Genomic DNA, 21,017 nt, shown 5'->3' with positions numbered 1-21,017 from the left:
TCTCTCTCTCTCTCTCTCTCTCTCTCTCTCTCTCTCAAGCACCACAGTGGGACGCTGAGTTTGATCAGGTGATGCAGTATACACACTCCAACATATCTGAGCGCTCTTTCCCGCACTTCATAACACTCTTTCCAAACTGCACATTTGCTCTGTGGGGTTCACTGCAGTGCTGGTAACCTATAGACTCGGCCTCCCGCAAACATCAATTATTTACTGCTGGGCTGCAGTGTGCTAGTCAATGTCAGCGCCTGAGTGAGGGAGAAGGAGAGAGAGAAATATAGGAAGAGAAAGACAAGAAATGATGTGAGCTCCAGCAATTTTGTTCTGCTTCAATTACCGGTCTAAATGGACTTGACCCCTCTGTTATTTTCTCTTTCTCTGCAAGGAGAGAAGTTCATGTCTCAGACACTTTTCACGAGTAAGGTTAAAAATAGGCCATGAAACCTTAAAAAATGAAGTACAATTTGTGTAAAAAAAAAAAAGAAGAGAGAAAAGTACACTTGTTTTTACATCAGTGTCTAAATCAGGGATCCTTAAATCCAGCGCTGCAGAGTTTAGCTCCGACCCGAATCAAAGATTAGGAATAGATTTGAGGAACCCTGGTCTAAATGATCATTTATTTAACTTGTCTAGCAGAAAGCCCCACCACTGTCCCTACTTTTTTCTTGACTACTACATAACTAGCTTTGAATATGTTATTCATTTGAAAAAATAGTGTTGAGAGAGAGAGGGAGGTCTTTTACATGTGGAGGCAAACTAAATAGCTGAAGTATGAATGAGTGGGGGAAACTGGTGTGTGAAGAAAGGCTTTGAACAACGGATGGACGACGGAGGACAAAATAAAACACAGACATTCGTTGTTCTGAGTCGCAAGAGAGAAGCAAGGCGTGAAAGACGAAGCTACCTGGGGGACGTTTCCTTGTTCACTCACCCCTCTCTCTTTCTCTCACTCTCTTTCTCTTCCTCGTTCTGGCTGTTTCTCTCAAAGCGAGGTCATCTGAACAGCTGAATGGGAAAGGCATTGACTACAAGATTCAACCATGACAACTTTAGACAAAACACGAAACATTACATCAAGGCACTTAAGCTGAACTGTGTATCCAGTTCTTTTTTGGGCTGCCCCTGACTAAGGATTTACACATTCGAATCAGAATTGTCAACCTTTGACGTCTTCATTTCGCTCCACTACAAACACGATGATATGGTTGTTAGCATCCGAACAGAGCTCGTGGTCCCCTGTAGAGGACATTAGCCGACCGTCCTGAAACTGCACATCATTGGTTCCCAACCTGGACTCTGTATGTCAAAAAACTAGGGCTAAGGATTTACACATTCGAATCAAAAATGTCAAATCTCTCTATAGTCGACTGATAGTCAAATCATCAGTGTGTGAAGGGGTTGGGAGGGGCACGACACTAGTCAGCAGGAGGGTAAAAATATTTTTATTTTCCTTTACACACTGCACACGGCAACAACTTTTAATAAAGCGACCGAAACTGCCTGCCAACTGACAGACGAACTGACAATGGCTTTCTTATTTAGGTTTAAATAAAAGGTAATGTGGTGGATAAACATTCGTGAAACATTTTCTCATAACATTTATAAGCCAGAATTGAAATATAGAACATCACACAAATATATAAAAGAACATTTTGATAAATAAACCTAAAAAGAATACCTGCCTAGAGAGGAAAAGAAGACTCTGAGTGCGTTTACATGACCGTTCTTAAGCCGATTGTGCCTAAAGGGGTCTCACACCGGACTGAAGCTCAGCGGCTCATTATCTCACACCGGACACACACATTATACACACGAGAGCTCAATTCTGAATCGACTTCTGACAGAAGAGCTGCACGATGGGTGTATCTTATAGCTCAGGGTGAAATCAGTACACTGACGATTTAAGGGAATTATATAAATGTAATATAAAACATGGAATGGCGCTCTGTGGCGTGGCAGGATTTTAAACAACTTCCTGAGTCGCCGTGGACAGGCGCTGAATGACGCCGCCGGTGTGTGTGCACTCATTGTGAACAATGTGTTCGAATTTTAAAAAGCGCAGAAGATTCGACCGTGAGATCGGTGGTTGAATCCGGCTCCGCACATCGATGCGTCGAATCTTCGACTATTCGGGGTCACCCCTGGTTCTTTTATATTGTTGTTGTTGAGGGCTCATATATCCAATTCATCCAGAAAATATCAGCACTTTATAATGTGAGGTTTTCTTACACACTTATTTCAGGTTTTGTAGTCTCTATTAGCGACCTGAGGAGGTGATTCTAGTGTATATGATTAACCTTGGAACTATCCAAATGTTGCATTTTTAGGGGTATCGGCGTTAGGAAACACTGCTATTGAAGATATGATTTGGGGATGGGACAGGTGCTCTGATGCTGGTCATTAATGGGTAATGTGGGAAATGGGGCTGTGCGATATGCAATCTGTGATACGATACTGCTATTAGTGTGTAAAATCTATTTAAACTATATCTTAAAAAAAATATTTAAAAACTGAGAATGATACCGTGTATGTGTTTTACATTCTTCCTGGGAAAATAAAGCATCACTACAACAACAATTTGTCACAAATCTGACAAAATTTTAACATCAATGTAAGCAAACAAAAAATGTAATGCAAATATTTCAATACCAAAAACTCTTTGCTTGACTTGGTAATATATAGTTATATCAACCTAAAACTGAACCTCAAGAACATCCAGATAAACAAAGACAAAGTGTGTGTGTGTGTGTGTGTGTGTGTGTGTGTGTGTGTGTGTGTGTGTGTGTGTGTGCGCGTGTGTGTGTCAGACAGCTCGAGACTGCAAGGAGTTGTTTCCACATTTTTTGCGTTTAGAAACTCTTTTTAACATCAAGCGAGTCCCATAAGTAACAGTCGTGTGCCCTGTCGATTCTCTGCTATATGCATCAACATTCAACAAATGTACATTTGCGATATTTCGATAATTTTGATATATTGCACAGTGGGAAATGTGGAGGTGTTGACAGTTCCTCAGCCCTGCCTTCTCACACTTGGCCTAATTGTCCTTGTACCCAGTTCACCTATGACAGTCTCCCTGCCAGGTACTATTGATTTGGGGAGATCTCAAAAGGCATAGAGATAGTGGGGGAGGATCGTCACCCTCAAAAATGAATCTGTGTCGCCGTTTGTTGACCCTGAACGGCCTCTTTTCCATTACTGTGTATCTTGGTTCTGCAGGGAACCGTGACTCCCTCCTGCGGTGTGTCTGTTTAGGCATGTACTGTAGTGAGGAGTGTTAAGTGCCTCTTTTGCTTTTTCTGCCTCATTGGTCCATTTCAAGCTGTTCTTTTCTTGTCAGGTCTGTGGGGGTTTAAGTTAAACATCTGTAAAAGCTGACCAACTCAAGGAAAGCAGATATCTTACTCTTTGTCAGATGCCAGGGACATTTCTTGACAGCATCATCCTTGTCTTCCTGGGGCTTTATCAGTCCTCTCCCTTTCGGAAAAGCTCAGTATCATTCTTCATAAAGATGACTCTTGTCAGTCGGTCCAGCGCTATAGAGAAGTAGAGACGGTCCCAGTTTGCACAGTAGGGCTGTGCAATATACCGCAAATGTACATATCGCAATATCTGAATGATTTTAATAGGTGCTTTAACATTGTGAAAAGTGTCCAGGTTGACGCAGATAGCAGAGAATCGACAGGACACACGACTGTTACTAATGGGACTTGTGTGATGTTAAAAAGAGTTACTAAATGCAAAAAATGTGAAAACAACTACTTGCAGTCTCGTGCTGTCTGACACACACACATGCACACATGTGCACACACGCACACACACACACACACACACACACACACACACACACACACACACACACACACACACACACACACACACACACACACACACACACACACTTTCTTTGTATATCTGGATGTTCTTGAGGTTCAGTTTTAGGTTGATATAACTATATATTACCAAGTCAAGCAAAGAGTTTTTGGTATTGAAATATTTGCATTACATTTTTTGTTTGCTTACATTGATGTTAAAATTTTGTCAGATTTGTGACAAATTGTTGTTGTAGCGATGCTTTATTTTCCCAGAAAGAACGTAAAACACATACACGGTATCATTCTCACTTTTTAATAATTTTTTTTAGATATAGTTTAAATAGATTTTACGCGCTAATAGCAATATCCTATCGCAGATTTAATATCGCATTATTTAACAAGGTACTGCATATCGCATTTTTCTTCAATATCGCACAGCACAGTGAACTGATTAGGGTGATGCCACTGAACGGATGGTGAAGAAGAAGGCAGGTCAGTCAGAAGCGATGGATTCTACCAATGTCTAGATTAGGAATGGAGAACGCCGTCTCCCCAGGAGTACAGCGTCTCAGTTCAGCAGCTTTCCCTTCATTGCCTGGAAAAAAGAAAAAAAAACCTCTCTATCCGAAAGATCCTCTTAGTCTACTTGACCAATTCAGACACCATCTCTTCAGCACAAGAGGGCTTTCTCTTCTCTTGCTAGGAGAATTATTCCAGTCTTCCACAATGAAGTCTATCTATGAGCTGGCCAATTTCTTCCCATGGCTGAACAATGAATAACTTCAACTGTGTGTTTTGGTTCCAACTTCAATGTGCCAAGCATCGCTCAAGGCTGCCCAGTTTGTTTGTTTTTTAATAGAAGCTCTTGCTTACACCCCATCATTTACTCATTGTGCCAAATATGGCAAGAAAATTGAGATGTGACTAATTTAGATTGCTGCTTAGTCACATGTCCGTCCAAATCATTATGTCTTCTGTTAGTGTTTAATGTCCTTCAATGGAAGTGATTTCAAATGAAAAGAAACAAAAGCAATCACCTGATTTCTCTTCGTCCAGACATTTCCATTTGCTTGCCATTTGTTGAAGTCCAAAAACAAAATGGATTGGTTGAATTGTGGCCAATAGCAGCTGAGCTAGTACGCTTTGGTTGTTTCCTCAAGATTTTGACAACTTTAAGGTCATCCGGGTATAGCATACATGCAGGAAATTTGCATGCTGTGTTCAAACGCCATACTGTGTTGCTTTGAAATGTAGTTTGAGCAGTATGTGAGTGTGTTCAAACAAAGCATTTGTCTTTCTCTCTCCTCTGCTGTGGTCTGTTGGTTACAGGGCAGACTTAAAGGTGAGCCTCTCACGTTTACTCCCTCTTACATCATCCTGTCAGGTGTGTCATTGAGGGGATGTGAAATCAAGCACTCCTCTCCTGGCTCTTAATTTAGACCCCCAGGTCATCGTGGCTCTGTCTGGCCCATAGCTTGCCCCCACCAGGCCTCTCCTTTCTCCTCCAGCTCACCGGCTAATGCTCCAGGAAGCCTGGATCAGACCTGGGTCTCGCCTTAACTCTTGCCCCAGTTGCCCCTCCCTCACCTGGGTTAACCCCACTGAGAATGGGACCTACAAGAAGATTAATGGGGCATGCTGTCGGGAAAAAAAAAGTTTGTTTCTGTGTATGCCTGTATTTGTGTGTGTGTGTGTTTGTGTGTGTGTGTATGTGCATGGCTGTGTTGGTGTACAGACTGCTCCGTAATTCAGGGATTTGGGAATGGCTAAAGTGCAAAGCAATTAGAGATGAGAAGATATATGTTTTTACAGTTGTTTGTTTCTCTGGAGCTCATATTTTTTGGGGGATATTCGTTAAAGGAGTACAAATTCTCACAGTTTGGTTTGTATCATAATGCAGTTGGGTGTAAATGGCATATGTTGGTGTAAATGGTTTAAAGGTGTCATGAACTGGCTTTTTGATTTTTTCATACTGTTGTCTGAGGTCAACTAATGACGTTCGTGTGGTTTTTACATTCAAAAACATCATAACTAATAAGTAATATTTTCTACACTGGTTTTGAGGCTCTCTCCTGAACGCTGGGTTCTGGTGGGCGTGTCACTGGAGACTTGGAAGTAAACGCCAACGGCTAGGATTGGACAAGATTTGCATATTTAATGAGCTTAAGCTCCGCTGTCAGTTCAGGTAGAGGAGAGAGTGAGGGAGAACAGCAACCAGAATAATGTTCTCGACCACAGGGCTCGTGAACGTCTTTATCAAACAAACACAATGATTTATTTCTCATCCACCTGCGATTGATTGGTCTGATGTTTATATAACACATAGCCCGCAAGATCGTACGATATAAGCACATACATGCACGTTTGGTGCGCGCGCCACCCTTCAGATGTGAGAGAGAGAGAGATAAAGAGATAGAGAGAGAGAGAATAGCAGAATAAGAACGGAATATAATGAGATTGATCGGCCTGCCGGGCTTTGCGAGCCCTGGCCCATACGTGTCTGAGTCCAGCGTTCTGAGGTATGTTCTGTTAGACACACACACATAAGCAAAACGATCGATAACAATGCAGTACTATTACATATAAAAACACATTTTACACACATGAGTGTGTTGCACCCTTCCTGTCGGATCCACAGCATCGACCAGAGATTAGTTTACTGACGATCCCGCAGTGAACTGAAGTGAACGTCTTCCCCACGTCAGCTGGAACTTCATTAAAAATAAAGTTCAACCACTCATTCCTAATATTATGATCAGAAGGAAGCTTATGCAGCGACTGTGTTCTTCCACAGCCAGGAACAGCACAATATCCCCGGTGGGTGGGGCTACTGGATTAGACGAGTCGGTGGGCGGGGCTACTGGATTAGACGAGTTGGTGGGCGGGGCTACTGGATTAGACGAGTCGGTGGGTGGGGCTACTGGATTAGACGAGTCGGTGGGCAGGGCTACTGGATTAGACGAGTCGGTGGGCGGGGCTACTGGGGCTTATGTAACAACCCAATGTTTGGGTAGTTTTTGTGTTATTCAGATCCTGGGTCAGGCGTAACAACCCAGTGTTTGGGTAGTTTTTGTATTACTAGATCCTGGGTCAGACATAACAACCCAGTGTTTGGGTAGTTTTTGTGTTACCCGGATCCTGGGTCAGGCATAACAACCCAGTGTTTGGGTAGTTTTTGTGTTATTCAGATCCTGGGTCAGACGTAACAACCCAGTGTTTGGGTAGTTTTTGTGTTACTCAGATCCTGGGTCAGATGTAACAACCCAGTGTTTGGGTAGTTTTTGTGTTATTCAGATCCTGGGTCAGACGTAACAACCCAGTATTTGGGTAGTTTTTGTGTTACTCAGATCCTGGGTCAGACGTAACAACCCAGTGTTTGGGTAGTTTTTGTGTTATTCAGATCCTGGGTCAGACGTAACAACCCAGTGTTTGGGTAGTTTTTGTGTTACCCGGATCCTGGGTCAGGCATAACAACCCAGTGTTTGGGTAGTTTTTGTGTTACTCAGATCCTGGGTCAGACGTAACAACCCAGTGTTTGGGTAGTTTTTGTGTTATTCAGATCCTGGGTCAGACGTAACAACCCAGTGTTTGGGTAGTTTTTGTGTTATTCAGATCCTGGGTCAGACGTAACAACCCAGTGTTTGGGTAGTTTTTGTGTTACCCAAATCCTGGGTCAGAGGTAACAACCCAGTGTTTGGGTAGTTTTTGTGTTACCCAGATCCTGGGTCAGAGGTAACAACCCAGTGTTTGGGTAGTTTTTGTGTTACTCAGATCCTGGGTCAGACGTAACAACCAAGTGTTTGGGTAGTTTTTGTGTCACTCAGATCCTGGGTCAGACGTAACAACCCAGTGTTTGGGTAGTTTTTGTGTTATTCAGATCCTGGGTCAGACGTAACAACCCAGTGTTTGGGTAGTTGTTGTGTTACTCAGATCCTGGGTCAGACGTGACAACCCAGTGTTTGGGTAGTTTTTGTGTCACTCAGATCCTGGGTCAGACGTAACAACCCAGTGTTTGGGTAGTTTTTGTGTTACCCAGATCCTGGGTCAGACGTAACAACCCAGTGTTTGGGTAGTTTTTGTGTCACTCAGATCCTGGGTCAGACGTAACAACCCAGTGTTTGGGTAGTTTTTGTGTTACTCAGATCCTGGGTCAGACGTAACAACCCAGTGTTTGGGTAGTTTTTGTGTCACTCAGATCCTGGGTCAGACGTAACAACCCAGTGTTTGGGTAGTTTTTGTGTTATTCAGATCCTGGGTCAGACGTAACAACCCAGTGTTTGGGTAGTTTTTGTGTTACTCAGATCCTGGGTCAGACGTGACAACCCAGTGTTTGGGTAGTTTTTGTGTCACTCAGATCCTGGGTCAGACGTAACAACCCAGTGTTTGGGTAGTTTTTGTGTTATTCAGATCCTGGGTCAGACGTAACAACCCAGTGTTTGGGTAGTTTTTGTGTTATTCAGATCCTGGGTCAGATGTGACAACCCAGTGTTTGGGTAGTTTGTGTGTCACTCAGATCCTTGGTCAGACGTAACAACCCAGTGTTTGGGTAGTTTTTGTGTTATTCAGATCCTGGGTCAGATGTAACAACCCAGTGTTTGGGTAGTTTGGGTGTCACTCAGATCCTGGGTCAGACGTAACAACCCAGGGATTGAGTTATTTTTTTGCGACCTCTTCAGGAGAGGGCGGTGCAGCTCCGTCAAATTGGTGCACATCTTCGGTAAAATACAGGTGTGTGTACATTTTATTTTATGTGTGTTTAAAAAAAGAAGAAAAAAAAGCTTAGATGGTTTACATTAATCCGTAGAAATAAAAAAAGCTATTATACTAAAAATGAATCAACCATGCTGGTTTAAATAAACGACGCAATATGCTGGGTAAAATGAACCCTGTTCCGTCCTATATTTACCCAGCCCTTGGGTTGAAAACAACCCAAATTGGGTTGTTTCTAACCCAGTGTTTTTTTAATAGTTTATCATTCTGAAACTGAACCAAATGAAATGAACGAGTAAAGACCATTTTAATGAGGTTTCCGGCACACTCCGTTATTTTCATTAGTCATCATGATGCTATTCTAGAATGTGTAAATGAACAGATTTATGAGTCCTTGTCTTCCTGCAGTATTTTTGTAAGTGTGTGTGTGTGTGTGTGTGTGTGTGTGTGTGTGTGTGTGTGTGTGTGTGTGTGTGTGTATGTATATACCTAATTGTCTTGCGTTCCCTCCTCTTAGCTGATATCATGCAGTATGTCAGTAAATACCAGCGGTGTCTCTCCCCCTGTAATGCTACTACACTGACGCAAATGACCTTTACTTAGCAGGTAATTGTTCAGTCCAGTGCCAATGTGTGATTGTTATCTCTCTCTCTGTGTGTGTGTGTGTGTGTGCGTGTGTGTGTGTGAAGAGTGCTAGGTCAGCACTAGGGTTCTCCTGCGCTAAGCTGCAAGGTCCTCTCTTCATTCTCAAGGTGTCCCCTTCCCGGGGCCCTTTTTTTTCTTCCTCCCTGTATTGGCTGGATACAACTACCGCATGGAAGACTAAGTGTTAATTCACTGTCTGATAAAGATCCTTTTAGCTGCTCTTTGAGGTCTTGTCTCTGAGATAGGACGTGCACAAACCAAAGGGAGATTGGGCTCCAAACCAGCACCGACTAAGATTCAGCCTGGAGAAGAAAAAAAAAAAACTGGGAAAAGGGTAAAAAGAATCAATTTAATTGCTATTCATGTGTTTGAGATTGAGGCAAAGCTGCTATACAGGAATAAATGGAAGATAGGATTTTTTTCCATCTACAGAAGAATGAGTGTGTGTGTGTGTGTGTGTGTGTGTAGGGAGGGAAAATAGAAGACTATTGAAAGTGCTCTGTTAGGACAGAAGGTTATCGGCCCCGCTTTAGACTGACAGGTATAGCTGTCAAAGCTGTCGTCACCTTTGAACCCAGAACCACACGCAAGAAAACACTGAATGAAAGACAAATGCGCTCTCTCCTTCATATAACGACGGAAACGGGGAGGCAAATGAAAGGAGAAAGCTGCCGTCTAATGTATGTATGGCGAGTGAGTGCGTTTAATATCACATTTATAAAATGTAGCACTTTTCTGCTCCTCCGTCGAGCTCTTGTACCTTCAACCAAACAAGCGGAAATCAATTTATTGTGTGGAAGAAGTTAGAATAGGGATGTTTGTGTCAAAGAAAGGCAAGGAGAGATTTGCATAACTTATTACTTTTCTGTAACATGTACACAATGTTCACAGTTTACCCAGAATGCCCCCCTCCACCACTCGCAAATCCTTTTATAGTACCATGTGCTTTATTTCTATTTCCTCTCAATGTTGGTACAATACAAATGCAAATGACAAACATAGTCTATTGTGCGGCCCGGCCCATGCGGTGTGTTTCCTCTTCCCATAGAATTCTGCCTTTTCAATTTCGCCGGATCATGATTATGAAAACAGATTCTCGAATTGTTCCGCCGATTCTTTGTTTCTCTCTCTCGGTTTATTTATCACAAGTGTGGAACGTAAAGGCAAGATTGATGGTGGGGAAGGAGCATTTCCAGTATTAATTTGCACAGCAGGTTCATCGTTTTAATGCAATCTTTATTTAGAACGTGTATTATTAGGTTACACTTTCCTTTAGGGTCCAATTCTCGCGATTAACTAGTTGCTTATTATCATGCGTAAGGATGTTTATTAGTACTTATAAAGCACATGGGTTAAGCACATTCATCTTTTTTCATTTATTTTTTTATTAAGAAACCAATAATGCCTTATTCTCCATCCCTTAATTCTAACCCATACCTAAACTTAAAGGATTAGAAAAGGTTTCCTGATGATTTCCTCACCCCCATCTCATCCAATATGCTCATGTCTTTCTTTCTTCAGTGGAAAATAATTTAAAAAAAATTGAGGAAAACATTCCAGGATTTTTCTCCTCATAATGGACTTCAATGGGAACCAACGGTTGAAGCTCCAAATCAGTGCAGTTTCAGAGGAAGATCTTCAGAGACTCTGATGATCCCAGAGGAATAGAGTCTGATCCAGACAAACCATTGGACATTTACAACAAAAATAAACATTTATATAGTTTTTAACCTCAAATGTGTGACTTCGGTGTTGTTCTTCTTCATGGCGTCACACTTGTGATGTAGGTGGAAGCGCTGAAAAACTCCTGTGCTCTTCCCATTTTTCCAACTCCTCCAAAATTGTCCAACATTGTTGTTTTACCTTCTTTTGTTTGCCTCAGTCTTTGCGCGTTCGTTTTAACGATGGGTCGGCACTTCAATCTACATCACAAGTGTGACGCCGTAAAGGAGGAACAACACTGAAGTCGGGCGCATTTGAGGTTAAAAAGTATTTTTGGTAACGCTTTAGAATGGGGAACACATATTCACTATTATCTACGACTTCTGCCTCAATAAACTCCTAATTTACTGCTTATTAATAGTTAGTAAGGTAGTTTTTGTAGTATTTAAGTTTAGGTGTTGGGTAGGACTAAAGGTCCTTTCACACCGGACGCGTAACGAAAAAGCGAATATTTCGCGTCAAAACCATTCACATCAGCTGACACGAATTTACGACGTTTCAGAGCTCCAACATTACAAAACATTTGCGGCGACAGCTGAGAAAACACCGACACTTCCTTATTCAGTGAAGACGAGCTTTTCATTTCATTTAAAGGACCGAAAAGAAGGTTTTGGGTGCACCCAGTCTTAAAGAACAGAGTGTCTGAAGGGGAGGATGATAATCTCTACAGGAGCTAAACTTCATCATGGCCGCTTCTGCGCTTACTTTATAAGTCTGTGGGACAGTTTGAGGATCTCCTCCAGAGCCAGCAGAGCATCTGACGAGACTAACACACACTTCAGGAACCAATCGATCCGAGCAGATGTTTCCAGATGAGTCACAATGCAAACATTTCAGTGCCACAGACGTACTGATGGAAACACGTTCACTTTCCATAATCGCGGACACAAGGTTTAGGAAAATAATCAACTATTTATAAAAGGTTAAGTTATTGCTGTCTGTAGCATACAGTGGGCAAACACAGCTACAGCTGTACAGCTTTACCTGGAACTACAGTTGTAATCTCATGAGAAACGGCAGGCCTGGCAAAGGTTAATGTTGAGTGAATAGCTCGTGACATCAACTGGACATTTCGTCAGCTTTGTTTCCTTGTTTGTGATTGGTTGAAGCCGTTTTTGTCGCCGCTAGAGTAAAAAAAAAATCGACATAGAAATGTAAAAAATAAATGTCTTTTTTCACCTCAGCACATTCGCGTTCGGTGTGGAAGCGCTCATTACACACACAGCTGATCGAAAAGAAAAAAAATATTGCGCAAATTATTCACACGTCAAAATCGTGTCCAGTGTGGAAGGGCCTTAAGGGATGTAGAATAAGCTCATGCAGAATAAGGCATTAATATGAGCTTTATAAGTGCTAATAAACAGATAATATCATAGTAATATGCTAATGAGCAACTAGTTAATAGTTAATAACTGAACCTTAAAATAAAGTGTTACCGTATTTCTTTGTTGTAAATGTCCAATGGTTTGTCTGGATCAGACTCTATTCCTCTGGGATCATCAGAGTCTCTGAAGATCTTCCTCTGAAACTGCACTGATTTGGAGCTTCAACCGTTGGTTCCCATTGAAGTCCATTATGAGGAGAAAAATCCTGGAATGTTTCCCTAAAAAAACGTCATTTATTTTTGACTGAAGACAGACAGACATCAACATCTTAGATGAGATGAGGGTGAGTAAACTATCAGGACATTTTCATTCTGAAGTGAACTAATCCTTTAAAGACTACCTCACTATTAATAAGCAATAATTAGTAGTTTATTTAGGCAAAAGTCATATTTAATAGTAATAATATGGTAACACTTTATTTTAAGGTTCAGTTATCAACTATTAACTAGTTGCTCATTAGCATATTACTATGATATTATCTGTTTATTAGCACTTCTAAAGCTCATATTAATGCCTTATTCTGCATGAGCTTATTCTACATCCCTTAATCTGACCCAATACCTAAACTTAAACGCTACAAAAACTACCTTACTAACTATTAATAAGCAGAAAATTATGAGTTTATTGAGGCAGAAGTCGGAGTTAATAGTGAATGTGTGTTCTCTGTACTAAAGTGTTACAGAGAATTGGACTGTAATCTAAATTATATTTGCATACATTACTGATACAGTGTGGCCCAAATGTTGAATATTTTTTCCAGTTTAATATTTAAATAAGAAATGCAGTTATATGATCATCATAACTATTTTAGTGACACGTTGAATGAAGTCCACTCTATATAAATAATTATTTGTAACAATTTTTTAAAGTGCTTTGGTGTTGAAAATAAGTGCTTCGCAGTATTCTTGTAAGTGCATCGAACGTGCTAAATTGGTTGAATTGAATATTAAGGCGGTCTGTTTATTACGATTTCCTTGTTTACGGCTCTTTTGACGGCGCGTGCCGGCCGGTATCTGGGAGCCCCAGTCCTGCACCGGGGGGATGTTTTGACACATATTTTGCGCTGAACCTCTCTATCCCGCGCACACCTTGCGCTCTTCAATTCTGTCGAGTTCCCAGGCTGTCGCTGCCCGTTCATCCTCCTACCTGAGCACCTGACCTGCTTGCCAACTCGAGCGTGGCGTCGTCATTGTGCACGCATGTGTACGCTTTAGCATTTAAAGAAGTGCTTTAACAACCTTTGTTGTGGACACAAATGATGCAACATTTGAGAGTGTGGATGCTTACGCAGGTGCTTTCCTTTGAGCGACTGCTTAATTCGCAACATCTGCACTTTTGGGCTGCTTAACACACACCTGCACAAAACCGCAATCTGTTATTATTTATTCTGTTTTATTATTTTTTTCCAAACTATTTTCAGAAACCAGCCATAGGATTAACAACTAAATGATTGTTGTCATTAAAGCTCGTGTGTGTGTGTGTGTGTGTGTGTGTGTGTGTGTGTGTGTGTGTGTGTGTGTGTGTGTGTGTGTGTGTGTGTGTGTGTGTGTGTGCGCGCGCCGTTATAGGGCTTTTGTTCATATGTATATCTGCTTCATTAGCTATGGGGTAACATTACACTCCCTCATATATTTCTTTTAATGTTGTGCTCTTTCTTACACACACACACACACACACACACACACACACACACACACACACACACACACGTTTTTGCAAATGCTTCTACTTTCCATAAAAAAGAGCATGCTTTGACAGTTGCGTTAATTTAAGATCATGTTTGATGCATTTTTAAACAGCCGTGGACTGTTCACATTTCTGCTGCACATGCGAGCTCGTCTCTCAAATAATTTAATCATCTGTCTAATCACACTGAATATTTAAATATATTTAATGTCTAACACGCTCAGTCTCTTAAAGCCTCCCCTCCGCAGACATTCAAACAGATTAATACAGGCGATTCATCGGGTGATAATGTTTTTATCTCAAGTGTGGGGCGTAAAGGCAAGATTAATTCATATTCTATAAATAATTTGCAGGAGGAACATGTTTTTATTAGTCTGTATTAGAACATTGCATAAATAAATATAATTCAATATATATATATATATATATATATATATTAGCATACATCATTACAGTTACAGTTGTGTCGAATTAGATTTTTAATAAAATAAACATTATTTAATGTCAATAAAATACACTGGAGTGAAATGTGATCCACCCATAAAAGCTAATAACCAAACACATGATCCATCGTCTAATATCACCCAAGATGGATAGATAGACGTTCTAGTGATCTATTATTCTTGACAAGGCTTGAAGAGTCTCCAATAATCTCATGACCTCCACATCTTTCAGTCTTTCTCTCCCAAACACTCTCACACACACACACACACACCCTTCCTCCTTATCCCTGTTTTGCCAAATCCATTGCTTCATTCAGCGCACAGTAAATAAAAGATGAATATTTATGGCCATGGCATGTCGCCTGGCTGCAGACTTGTGTAGGTTGCAGAGGAATCGATTTTTACAAACTGTGTTTTGGATTTAATTCAGCGCCTGCAAGCATTTGCATAGAAATAATCTGCACTGAGTTAGATTTAAAGGAATGGGGTGGAGGGGAAAGCTTCTACCGTAGGACATATTGCCCCTTTTAAAGCTCTCCACAACACTCTTACATCTTTATTTCCCTTTGCTTCAGCGCATTACCCCTCTTCCAGAATGCAGTATGTCAGTTTGTCTTTCTGTTTTGTGAGTTTGCCGGCCATTACACCATCTGTCCACATGAAGGACAAAAACATAGGTGAATACAAAAAGAAAAGGAAAACAGAAGTCCAAAATTAACTTATTGGCAATTAAAAACATAATCTGGCAAAAATAAATGATGATGAAGTTTATAATTATAATTACAATTTACATTGCTCACAATAATTACATCAATATTGCTTTGAAAGATGTATAAAGGGTCCATAACACACACACACACAGTTTCTGCCAGTCTCGTGTTAATCTTGAGTATCTGTAGAGTAGTGTTGATCCTTCATATCACACAAGAGTCTTTAGTTTATCATTTTTATAAAAGACAGATACACTGAACCGATTCTTTCTGAAAACAGCCGAGTCCGTGGTGGCATGCAGTGGGCGGAGCTAAGGACACACACACACACACACACACACACACACACACACACACACACACACACACACACATTTGTTTTTGTGACATATGGGAACATTCCATAGGCGTAACAGTTTTTATACTCTACAAACCTTACACTGCCCCTACCCCTAAACCTACCCATCAGACACGCGCACACACACACACACACACACACACACACACACACACACACACACACACACACACACACGAAACATTCTGCATTTTTACTTTCTCATAAAAACTCCTCCTGTATGATTTATAAGCCTTTTGAAAAGTGGGGACATGGGTAATGTCCTCATATTTCACCCTCTCCTGTAATACCTGTGTCATACCCATGGCATTATACACATTTGAGTCCTCATATGTCACAAAAACATGCCCACACACACACACACACACACACACACACACACCAGAGTGAGAGCAAGAGCATGCCAATCGACAGACTTCATTTGGGTTACGGGAGCCGTCGGCGGCGCTGCTGCCATTTTGTTTCTAATCGATGTCACTAAAGAAGTTTTTGGTGTGAGGGAAAGCTTCCCCAATAACCCAGAGTTAAGGAGACAGTGGATGCAGTTTGTGTTTCTGTAGTTCTGCGAGTGTGTGTGTGTGTGTGTGTGTGTGTGTGTGTGTGTGTGTGTGGTGTGTGTGACTTCCGGTCGCATCGGACGCAAACAAACACCCGTCGTAACTGCCGCCGTAAATGTAGAGAATCTTCTGATATGAGTTTGCACACAGCACTCCTGATTATGTGTTTGATAACTTCCATCAAAGTAGCCTTTAAGCAGGCGATACAAAGTGGCAAAATTTACAAACACCACCGGCGAGTCCTGGATCCTACCCCAGAACATCTACTGTCGGCCTGTAGCAGTCTATCTACAGACCTGACAGACTATGAACGACTGCTGACAGAAAATGAGTGGACACATTTTCAATATCACGAAAGACAATTTAGGAAAAGCCTGGATACAAAACGATTACAAGAAAAACAAAACTTTGTACTCACCGGAGATTTCAGGAAGTGGTCAAAGTTGTTTACAGTTATCAATGGCGCTTTCTTTAAAACCGGAATATTTTCCATAGAACGCACAGATGGAAGACAGTTTGGACTACCGCTGCTCAAGTATGTAATGCGGATTTTAAGAACTTTGCCACTGGAAGATAAGGCGCGATCTAAATCAGTCCATGTTACAAACCCGGCTGACTGGATTGAAAGAGAACTGCGGTACCTGCGGGAGGTGATACAACCGGCGATCGCCTCTGCCACTGCACAGCACCGGAGAAATCCTCAAAAGGTAGGCAAAAACAAACTAACCTATCTATGGCAGCATCGTAGAACGAAGGCGATTGATATTATTTTAAATGACTGCATGTTTCCCATGCCACCGCTAGAATCTGGCAACACTGAGCAGGTGTATGATTATTATCGGAAAAAATGTCAGTTTGATCCAACTACTATCCCGCTTGAGTTACCCCCGTGGAAGGATGACGTAGACGGTGTATTGACTGAGTTGCCGCTTTCCACATCGCCGTTTACAGTTGAAGAGATTGAAGAAGTAATTGTAAATCTGCCCAAAAATAAAGCTAGCGGTTCAGATGGTGTTACTTATGAGAATCTGAAAAACACTAGACAAACATCTCGCTACATATTGAAGAGCATATTTAACATCTGTTTGATTAATGGCAAAGTCCCTAGTTCATGGAAGGGAGCACTTATCCACAGAATACCGAAGAAAGACAATGTACCAGAAGACCCCTCAACATGGAGGGACATCTCTCTATTGCCATCTGTATATAAAGTCTTTATGAAGTGCTTGCTTTCAAGAATATTACCATGGCTGGTTGATACAGGAATTCTGTCTAATAAACAAAAAGCTTATATTGAGCGACAAGGCATGAATGAACATGTTTTTTGCTTAAAGACTGCCATTGATGATTTTAAGCACGAATCTGCTAAGCTATACATCGTCTTCCTTGACTTCAGAGATGCCTTTGGCACATTGCCTCATAGAGTCATGATTGATGCTTTAGAAGAGATACAGCTCCCGAAGATCTACGTAGACATAATAAAGGATGTGTATTGTGACTCCTACCTACAAGTGATCTGTGGAAAAGATCTCACCAGACCAATACCACTGGAGGTAGGAATCAAAACTGGCTGTCCATGGAGTGCTGTAAATTTTATCATTGCAATAAATCAATGGCTAAAATGGCTGTGTGCACATGCCCCGCCCCACGTGCTGTCTCCGAACCCAGTCCAGGGTTATGCTGATGATGTGGTCGTCGCATCTCGAGATGAAGGCGTGATTAAAAACATGTTGTCATGCACTGACAGATTCCTGATATGGTCTGGCCTACATGTAAAGCACAGTAAATGTGCAGTCTTTTACGAGAGGAGGAGCGGCGGCAACCGTTGGTATAGGTCGAAGGCCGACCAACCTCCCTCTTTTGGCATCTTAGACCAGCCACTCAGAGTGTACTCTAGACATGAGACCTATAACTATCTGGGCCACAAGTTTAACATCGCTGGAGAATGGAGTCTGCAAGTGACTGACATGGCACATCAGTTTATGGCCAGACTGGATCTCATTGACGCATCACCTCTTCCTGTAATCCTAAAAGTGCAAGCAATAAGAGACATAGCTTTCTCTAAAACTCAACATCTTTTTGCAAATGTCCATATTCCGCAAAAAGTTCTGCGTGAAATGGACAACAAGACTGTAATTGTGGTTAGGAAATGGCTTTGTCTCAACACACACTCCACAAGATGTTTTATCTTTCAGAAAAGACAGGACGGGGGGCTTGGAGTTCCAAACTGCATGTGGGAGTACACAGCCACGAGACAGTCTCACCTCACCAACATGCTGAACTGTGATGATGTTATTGTGAGGCAAATGGCCAGAGCATCCTTACTGCTGGATTTTAAAAGACGGAGGGTGCAGCAGGCATGCGGTGGGGAAGATGGCTTCCTGGGCTTTAAGAGAAAGACCAATGGGAAGCTGGAGGGAAGGGCACAGGGATTCGGTGTGTCCTCAGACTGGCCGGATTTGAATGACCTCTGCTGGAGGACAGGCACTGACCTGAGGTGGACATCACATTATACACCTGTAGAGGTCTCTGAGGCGGTGGTAGAGGACCCATCTGTCATCGTGGAGGCCAGGCTGCACCATAATAACATTGTTCACCTGCTCCAGCCCAGAACATCGAGACAGACTATTCTGTCTACTCAAAGAGCCCAAAATATGGAGTACTGGTCCAGCCTTAAGCTCCAGGGAAAGCTGGCAAAACTGCCCTGTGCGGACCACTCTGTATCACACACCATCTATAGTAATGCCACCATCAGTGAGGAGATCCTTACTTTCTGTGTAAAAGCACGTCTGCAGGTTCTTCCCACTAAATATAACTTATCGCTGTGGTTTCCCTCCACCCATTCGCCTCTCTGCATGCTGCACGACCCTCCTCAACATCTGGAGTCAGTCGCCCACATCATGAACAGCTGCTCATCACTGAAAGGACTATATACCGCCAGACATGACCGACTCGTGGACCTCATCGCTGCTCAGATTCCCTGTACGGCTGATGAGCAGATTTTTAAACACACTACTGTACAGTGCAAATGGTTCAATTCACCTGCTAACACTTTTGTAGGAATTGCAAATACACCAGACATTGTTAACATCTCTCAGAATGGCAAAACAGTCAAATTATTTGAAGTGTCATGTGCATTTGACTTATTTATGGAGGACTCTTACTGCTCTAAGACTCTGAAATATCAGTCGTTGGTATCCATAATTGAGAACATTGGGTATAAATGCCAGCTTATAGTGTTAGTGTTTGGTAGTTTGGGTCATGTGCACAGGCTGGCGACCCGTGGACTTCGTATCGGGGGGATTTCTAAAACAGGGGCCAAACAGCTGGCAAAGTTTTGCTCAGTCTCAGCTACTATAGGAAGCATGTTTATCTGGAAGAGGCGATGCTTCCTCTACCCTTAGAACTGCATAATCTATGATGATGTGCTGCTGTGTTTTAATCTGTCAGATAATTCAAAACATTTGATCCCTAATGAAATGACTTGTAATGTGGAATCAAATAAAGTATATAAATGTGTGTGTGTGTGTGTGTGTGTGTGTGTGTGTGTGTGTGTGTGTGTGTGTGTGTGTGTGTGTGTGTGTGTGTGTGTGTGTGTGTGTGTGTGTGTGTGTGTGTGTGTGTGTGTGTGTGTGTGTGCGCGTGTGCGTGTGCGTGTGCGTGTGTGTTCCGGTCATGAGTGGAAACCGCAGACGGTGAGTGAAACTACATAAAATGTTTTGTTGGCAATCAGCGCGTAAGTGCATGTGCGTGTGTGTGCGCGCGTGCGTGCGTGCGTGTGTTTATCCAGGAGAAGTGTCTATACAAGCACTTCAAAATCCTGTTATGACGTCATACAGGTCCATACTCGGAAAAAACCTTCCCGAAACTTGTCTGAATCCTGAAGGAGTGTATTTGGCACAGAAATACTCTCTCAAATCCAGCTCATTTTTTTAAATGTTGTCCATGTTTATCATGTAAATCAACACTAACAGTGTGAATAAGGCAGAGTGCAAAAGAAATAGCATTCCCCCTCAAAAAAAAAATTGTTTCTGAGTTCTCATAAGTATGCAGGACATGGGAAAGATTATGTATCATCCCACAAACATGCCTTTAAAAAAATCCTTATGTACAAGCAGCCATCGATACACTGAAGCCGAACACAAAGATGTTCTTACAGCCCGTCACACACTCACACACATCGACATTCAAACACATTATGATCAATAGGATAAACAACAGACAGGGATTTGTCAATATTCACTGTGTGTTGTAAAAGACAATTGGAATATGATGTTTCCTCATTTAATTGATGACGCTTGCGGATGAATGATGATCCCGATATCCAAGGATAAGAATCCCACAATCTTTTGTTTCATAAAAGCAGTCTTTTCAGTTGTACCTGAACGCCGTTTGGCTTCACCGGAGCTCCGCTGCAGTAAAACACAGAGCTGATTTCTGTCCTCTCACGTCCTACCTAAAGATGACCTCATAAACTTGCAGGAGAGGTCGGGATGTATTCCACTGAGAGCTCTTTGGGAATGACGGCATCAAAACGAGACGGAATAATTCACAGATTGTGGTATAGGTTGTCGAGCACAGGCGGGAGTTTCATGTTAGGTCAAATCGGCCATACTGACTATTATGTCCTGCGAGTGGAACCATTTGCGGTGCAATTCCAGCCTGCTATTTGCAGCTGTATGGAGCCTTGGTGACTGTCTGACTTTTCCAAATGGCTCCGCTCACTACCATTGACTCTAATGAAATCGGACTATTAGGGCCACTTGACACCGAGGTAATGGTGGTGACTTTTTTATGGATCATTGATAGACGCCAATAAGGAGTAGTCATGGCGATCATGGCCGGTGACAAAACACGAACTTGAATATGAAAGAGGGAGACTTTTTTTTCTTTTGAGGTGCAATTGGAGGATAATTAGATGATGTGCGTTTAATATAGATAATCCTCCACCAGCTGGAGCTGGTTTACGCAGGGGTCATTGCATTTGGA

The 21,017-nt window shown here is 42.0% G+C and overlaps 2 protein-coding genes across 2 annotated transcripts in view; both read left to right on the top strand.

The window, feature by feature from the left end:
• The window catches only part of wwox (WW domain containing oxidoreductase), a 250,812-nt gene that overhangs the window by 202,688 nt on the left and 27,107 nt on the right, over positions 1 to 21,017 (top strand). The window lies entirely within an intron of this gene.
• LOC137064327 (uncharacterized) lies at positions 16,091 to 19,432 on the top strand. The gene is made up of 2 exons (XM_067435684.1): positions 16,091 to 16,735; positions 18,224 to 19,432. Exons 1-2 carry the CDS (start codon positions 16,163 to 16,165, stop codon positions 19,430 to 19,432), a joined length of 1,782 nt encoding a protein of 593 aa, XP_067291785.1. The 5' UTR covers positions 16,091 to 16,162.

Source organism: Pseudorasbora parva, chromosome 25, assembly GCF_024679245.1.
Source record: "Pseudorasbora parva isolate DD20220531a chromosome 25, ASM2467924v1, whole genome shotgun sequence".
Classification (NCBI taxonomy): domain Eukaryota; kingdom Metazoa; phylum Chordata; class Actinopteri; order Cypriniformes; family Gobionidae; genus Pseudorasbora; species Pseudorasbora parva.
The sequence above is the reverse complement of the archived record's forward strand: the minus strand, read 5'-3'. Positions and strand labels throughout refer to the sequence as shown.